The sequence below is a fragment of the Acanthisitta chloris genome, unplaced genomic scaffold, assembly GCF_000695815.1.
Source record: "Acanthisitta chloris isolate BGI_N310 unplaced genomic scaffold, ASM69581v1 scaffold10738, whole genome shotgun sequence".
Lineage (NCBI taxonomy): Eukaryota > Metazoa > Chordata > Aves > Passeriformes > Acanthisittidae > Acanthisitta > Acanthisitta chloris.
Window position 1 is genome coordinate 24,298 of NW_008685355.1, and position 7,157 is coordinate 31,454.

The 7,157-nt window shown below is 45.9% G+C and overlaps 1 protein-coding gene across 1 annotated transcript in view; it reads left to right on the forward strand.

The window, feature by feature from the left end:
- The window catches only part of GRHL1 (grainyhead-like 1 (Drosophila)), a 36,944-nt gene that overhangs the window by 21,597 nt on the left and 8,190 nt on the right, over positions 1–7,157 (forward strand). The window contains exons 8-9 of the mRNA XM_009079733.1: positions 748–906; positions 6,537–6,588. Of these exons, the coding sequence (XP_009077981.1) occupies positions 748–906; positions 6,537–6,588 (211 nt within the window). The remainder of the gene's footprint in view (positions 1–747; positions 907–6,536; positions 6,589–7,157) is intronic.

Sequence of the window (7,157 nt, forward strand, 5' to 3'; positions counted from 1 at the left end):
ACAGGCAGGAGGTGTTCAGCCATCTCCAGGAGAGCAGGGCTCATCACGGGTAACGGTTATTCAGGAACACAAATGCCATCACTCCCAATGTCCCCCCCTTCCTCCTTCTTCCTCCCACTTTATGTACTGGGCATGGTGTCATGTGGTATGGAATATCCCTTTGGTCAGTTTGGGTTACCTGTCCCAGCTGTGTCTCCTCCCAATTTCCCCTTACCAGTATGGAAAGCAGAAAAGGCCTTGGCTCTGTGTAAGCTTTGCTCAGCAATAACAAAGGCATCTCTATGTTATCATCACTGTGTTCAGCACTAAAACATTAGCCCCCTGCTAGCCACTGTGAAGAAAATTAACTCCACCCCGGCCAAAACCAGCATGTCTTAACCAAGGTGATAAACACTGAGCAGTGAGGATCAGGTGTAGGAGGATTCCTTTTGCTAAAATGTCGATGATGACATTTCAGATCTCTTTGGTGAAAATACCTGGGAAAGATGAGTGGATTCTTCCTAAAGTTTGGAGGATTTTTGAACTGTATTCTCAACCAAGTGCTTTTGTCCCTTCTGATGACTCATACAAAGAAGTAAGAATATTGCTTCTTGGGATTTTACCTGATGTCCCTGAAGAAAGAATGTCCTGCTTGTAGTGATAAGGACCAGGATTTAGGTCTTAGCACTCACTGGGTAGTCCCTTGCTCAGTGGTCAATCAGGAGTCTGTGTGCCACTACTAACAGGTGCTGCTTTCCTCTTCTGCAGGTTTTCATTTCTGTGAACTGCCTCAGCACAGACTTTTCCTCTCAGAAGGGAGTTAAAGGCCTGCCCCTGAATCTTCAGATTGACACCTACAGCTACAACAACAGGAGTAACAAACCTGTCCACAGAGCCTACTGCCAAATTAAAGTCTTCTGCGACAAGGTAAGGTTGAGTTGATGTGCCAGTGACCATTTAGGAAAGGCCATTCCACAGCTTGGCATCATTTTTTGTTTGTTTGCTTTCTTTCTTTTTTTTTTTCCTCTTCCTCCCTAATTCTGTCACTTGCTATTTTGGCTCCCTGAAAACTCCTGTCTGTGTTTAGCTTTTGCAAGGGAAAATCATCAGCCCCTTCTGCTTGGCTTATAGATGTTATGATGACCTCAAATAAATTTGCTGCTCTCAAAATGCTGGAGTGCTGAGAAGTGTTCCTGGGCATTGACTTTGGAGAAAGGATGGTCAGTGGCAGACTGACACTGGAAAGTCCTGCAGAGAGTGCCTTTGGTAGGAGAAATCATTGCCATTGACTGGAGCAAATGGAGGCTTGTCTTTTTGCCCAAGTTGCCTTGTGTTGGTCCTTTAAAATTTATTTGTGCATTCTTAATGCATTTGTTATTAAAAAAGCCAATAATTTGCACACCTCGTTAACAGAAAATATACCTCTGTGAGACACAGCAGCATAACAAAGCCTGTTTACAAGCTGGATGGGTGCTATAATTTTACTGCTCTGCCTAATGCATTTAACACACAGAGAATTAATGCTGTTCCCAAAGCCACTGCTCACCAGAAGCTGTGAAAGAAACAGCAAGAGCTGAGCTGAAAGCAGTTGTAAAAGCTTAACTGAATTTGCAAAGAAAGGACATTACCCAATCTTCCAACCTGTTCCTACCTGAGCAGTTTTTTAAGGACCAGGGCAAGTAATGTGTGATGCTGCTGTTTCCAGAGTGACCAATGTTGTTCTAGGCTGGGATAAATGCTTCCTGGACTTCCCCAGTCCTTCTTTTGATTGCTGTCAACAATACTGACTTCCTGTTTTGCTGGTACCCTGCTTGATTAGGGCTTCTCATTCTTTGAATCCAGACTCCTCATAGGACAGAGTGGTATTGCTGTGTGGTCTTCCCTTGTGATCCCTCAGGACAGTGCCACAAGGAGTCAGCTCACACACTGTTATTCTGCCTTCACTTGCCTCCCAGAATATACAGAGCTGTCTGCACTGTGTGCCCCTGCTGTAGCATCCCATTGCTCTCCCTGCTGTGTTCTCTTGTCCATCTATATACTTTTAAGTTGGCCTCTCTGCTTTCCTGTGTGGCTGGGAGAGCTGCCTGCAGCTGCTCCTGTTGTGTTACTTTCTGCTAAGAATTTACAGGGAGCTAAGGAAGGCTCTCCAGAGCCATCTTAAAGACTTGCCAGTAAGCCTAAGAGGCTTGGGTCTCATGAGCTTTTTTTTTCCCTTCTGTTTTTTATTTTTCTTTTTTCCTTCTTAAAGGAAAAGGATGAGACTGGGGCAAGCATGCCGTCTGACATTCTTTCATCAAAGTAATCTGGGAGTCTTATGCATTATCAGCCTGCATTCTCTATGACATAGTGAGTATAGACTCACTGCAGGGTCAGGGAGGATCTTTTACTCTTAAGTTGTCCAGTCAATTACTGACACTGAGCTAAAATTACTGACAGGCTTGTGCCACTGTGCATAAGACAAATAGGTTAATAAAAAGGCAAATGTGTAGTCAGGACATAGCTTGAAGGAAGCCATTGGAGCCTATGCCATAAATTTCAGCAAATCTAGCAGTACAGTAATGCCAGTGCATCTTTTATTTTCCTTTGGGATTTTGAATTATTCTCCTGCTTTATTCCTCCAGATACTTTGCAAATTGTGCCTGTCTTAAAAGAGGAGGAAATGAAGGAGAAATGCCATTCAAAATCAGAACAGGATAATAAAAAATAAAACTGAATCTTAAAGCACCTTCTTCCTCTGCCCCTCCCTTCTTCCCAGGCTCAACTTCACTCCCTAATTCTCCCCCTCTTCCCTCCAGGCAGTGCAGGGGTACAGGGAACAAGGGTTATGGTCAGTTCATCGCATGGTATCTCTGCTGCTCCTTCTTCCTCAGGGGGAGCACTCCTCATGCTCTTTCCTTGTTCCATTGTGGGGTCCCTCCCATGGGAGCCAGTCCTCCATGAACCTCTCCAACATTAGTCCTTCCCACTGGCTGCGGTTCTTCACAAACTGCTCCAGTTTGGGTTGCTCCCATGGGGTCACAAGTCCTACCAGTAAACCTGCTCCAGCATGGACTTCCCATAGGGTCACAGCCTCCTTCTGGCATCCCCCTGCTCTGGCATGGGGTCCTCCACAGGGTGCAGGTTGGAACTCTGCTCCACTGTGGACCTTCATGGGCTGCAGGGGGACAGCCTGCCTCACCATGGGCTGCACAGGAATCTCTGCTCTGGTGTCTAGAGTGCCTCCTGTCCCTCCTTCTCAGCTGATCTTGGTGTCTGCAAGGCTATTGCTCTCCAGTATTCTCACTCCTCTTTTCTGACTGCTGCTGCAGATAGAGTTTTTTTCCTGTCTTAAATACATTATCCCTGAGGTGCTACCACTGTGACTGATGGGCTGTGCCTTGGCCAGCAGTGGGTCTCTGTTGGAGCCGGCTGGTATTGGCTCTGTCAGACATGGGGGAAGCTTCTTCTTGAAATAAACATCTTCACAGAGAAGCCACCCCTGTAGCCACCCCCTGCTACCAAAACCTTACCACACAAACCCAGTGTACTCACAGACACTAGTGCTGGCCACTTGCTCCAGGCATTTCAGAAAAAGCACCTATTTTCTGCCCTGCTTTGAGTCTTACGTAATGTCAGCTAGTTTTGAATGTTTATAGGACCATTGTTACTATAGTATCCTCACCTGTTCAGTCCTTAATGTGTTTGTCCTCATGTGGCCACTCTAACCTGTAGAAATCCTGTTACACATGTTTTCTTCATGGAGAACCAAGTCTGTAGTGTGGAGATCTGTGGAAAAAAGCAGCAGAAAATGATGATGCCGTGGCCACCTAACAGGGGCAGCTGTGTGCATCTCCTCTGTTCCTTTGTCTGTTAAGGCTGTGGTTGCATTGCACCCCTGAACTGACTCTGAATGCAGACAGTGGCATAGCAATCCTCTCTTGCCTCTTTTCTGTGTACAAATCGATAGATATCCTGAGGAAGGTCAGACAGTTTAGTTAATGTTGCAAGGGGCCTTTACACAGGGAAGGAATGAAGGATGAGGGCTCCTGTGCTTGGGCGTAGAACAGAAAGATGCTGGTATGTTTCTACTTTTTGTGTGCTGCCTCCAGGACCAAGTCCTTCATGTGTTTCTGTCTTCCCCTTTGCATTCTGTGTGGAAGGGGGTTCCACAGGTGTCTAGGATGTTTGGTTTCCATCTAGTCCTGTGTGGTTTTCAGACCTGAGTAAAGCAGTATGTGTAATGGTATTGTTCTGTAGTATGTTACAGCACAAGCTTTGTTCAGGCCTGACCCAGGAATATTTGAGCTGTGCAGGGATGGGGCTGACTTCTTCCAGAGGAAGAAGACATTCGCTGCTGCAAATGGTGCCTCAGCTAAGCACCCACATGAGGAAGATTAAATACAGGGTTTCACAGACTATAACTAGTGTTACCCTCTAGGATCTGCTGTTACTCATAGCAATGGGCAGTGCTGTGGGAAGGCTTTTATGGGACGGTAGGAACGAGTGAGTGAGGTGCTGTTGGTTGCAAGGTGGCTGGAGGCAGCATTGATATGGGTGAGACTGTTCCTTCTGTTGCATGATCACAGAATGGTGTGGGTTGGAAAGGACCATTTAAAGATCATCTAGTCCAGTCCTTGCCATGGGTAGGGACACCTTCCACTTGACCAGGTTGTTCAAAGCCCCATCCAACCTGGCCTTGAACACTGCCAGGGATGGGGTACGGATAGCTTTTCTAGGCAACCTGTGCCAGTGCCTCACCATCCTTATCATAAAAAAAATTCCCTCCTTACATCCGATATAAATCTACCCTCTTTCAGTTGGAAACCATTGCTCCCTGAACTCTGCTGGCAAGGCAGAAAAGCCTGTTATCAAGACCTGACTTGCTGTTTTTATGTGAGTTTTGAGATGTGTTTGCCTGGGCCCTAACAGCCTGATTCAAGCAGGGAATGGGAGGGCAGAGGTTTTCTCAAGATGTGTGCTCTTCTTGGATCAGCAAGTTCTCCAGAAGGAAGCAGGTGCTGTTCTGTTGCACAGTGTTTGAGTAGCAGAACTTTATAATTTCCACATGAAAGGTAAAAATCTGATCTGGAGGCAGATCTGATCTTTCTGCTGTCAAGCTGTTATGTTGTGACTGTTCTGGTAAGGGAAGTTGCAGAGGGGTGCTGGTCCAGCTGTGCTGAGGTTTAGCTGGGATGTCTTCACTGCAGTGGGTAGTGTCAGCTTTATGGGGTCAAGCAAAGCTGGCAATGCCTGTGTCTTGATGTGTAATCTTTTCTCTTTTACACAGCAGCTGCCTGAAGCTACTTGTGTCTCTGTCGTTATGTGGGAGAAAAAATGATGTGTTAAAGTGCATCAAATACTTTGACTAACTTTCCATTTTAGTGCTAGTGCAGGTGTGCCCATTGCTACCAGCAAGCATAGGCAGCTCTCACCTGTAGAGCATTGATTTACTGGGAGGTAAGGAGGGCTGTTCTCCTTCCCCCGTGCTGTGCCCATTAGGCACTGGTTTTCACCCCATGGCCACATGGTTTTTGACATCTTGTTTGCCATAGCTAACCTAGTCTTTGCCCAGCACCGTGCAAGGATGTGGGTGTGTTTTGGCAGCTTTGCAGGGGTGGGAGTGAGAAATAATGGCTTTCTGTGGCCAGGTAACTGTTACCTTTTACCCTGCTTTGCAGGGGCGTGTTGGGAGACAGGTAAAACTCGGGTATACCAGTTTTGGTGATCTGGTGGTAGCACAAGGAATTGAGCATTGGGGATCCACTGGGGGCTTATCACCTCATGCAGCTGGCAACGTGACATCCTTGACTTAATCCACAGTCACATGTGAGGTCTGGGCAGAGCTGGAGGAATGCTATTCCAGGAGGAATGCTATCCAGTGCAAACCTTCTTCCTTCTCTCCATCATAGCTGCCTGTGCCTTGCAGAACGTACGGTACTCTCACCAGTGCTGCTTGGTTTGGAAGGCCAGGAACCTTGTAGGCCTGAACCCAGTTAGGGTTCCATGGATTCCACCATATCCTGACCGTGATAAGAAGAGAAGAAATAATACCTGCTTTAAAATGATGTATGTCTGCAGCGTGAGATCAGTGAAGACTGAACTATAACTGCTGCAGGCTCTGTGCGAAATGTGCCGGAAAGTATCTTGCACTTGGTGATCCAAGTGTGGTGTGACTTCTATAGATCGTGATTTAATGACAATTGAGTGAACTCCTAAACTGAGGGAACCTGCAATTATTTATTGTTTTAAATGCTTCATCTATGTGTTTGTCTCACACTTTATACAATTGTTATAGATGTGGGTATCTTTTGTCATTGTATCCCTGTCTGACTTGAAGGTCGCTTGCCACAACCAAATCTCAGTTATCGTTATTGGATTTCATTAGATGTTAGGACGCAAAAGTAAGCAGATCTCAAAGTTGGCATGCTCTGGCAAACCTGCAGCTTGCGTGCTGTGGAGCTGACCTCCACAAACACAGCTCTGGGAGAACTGATGGTCCTGCCTCTGCACCTGAAAAAAATCAAATAAAAAGACCTTCTCTTTCTCTCCCCCCTTTTCCTTAATCTCTTTTCTGACAGGGAGCAGAGAGGAAGATCAGGGATGAAGAGCGAAAGCAAAGCAAAAGAAAAGGCAAGTGCACTGACCCCAGCTCTCAATTGAATGCCTGTAAGTAGAAATTATTCCATCAGTATTTAGAATATTAGATTTCATTTTGGCTACAAATAGCTTGTACAGTAGAACTCTTAAGTCAATTTTTATGCCCTATGGACTAGTGCTTGTTTTAAGCAGTTTCTTATGGAGTCGTTGTGTTTTGCAACATACTGGGTCACTTAGGGTTTCACTTCTGCATAGTTCTTTCTGTCCAAGACAGGGTCCTGCTGTGTGTTCAATCAGGTATGGGTTGTATCAGTTGAAGTGATGGGGTCAGGGTGGAGTTTTTGGGCACTGCAGATCCAGGTGGCAGTGAGAACTGGATCTGTTCCAAGTGTTCCCAGCTTGATCCTAAACTTATATTAAAAATGTGTTTACAACTCATCAGCAAGACAGTGACAGCCTTGGGGCTAAGCCTTCAACTTCCCAGCACTATGCTCACTCTTCTAGAGCAAAGTGTTCCTTAGAAAATAGTTTCAAAGTTTCTGCATGTGTGAGGGCTGTGAAGACCTCAGCACTGTAGTATGTAAAGGCTGAAGAGTTTCTTC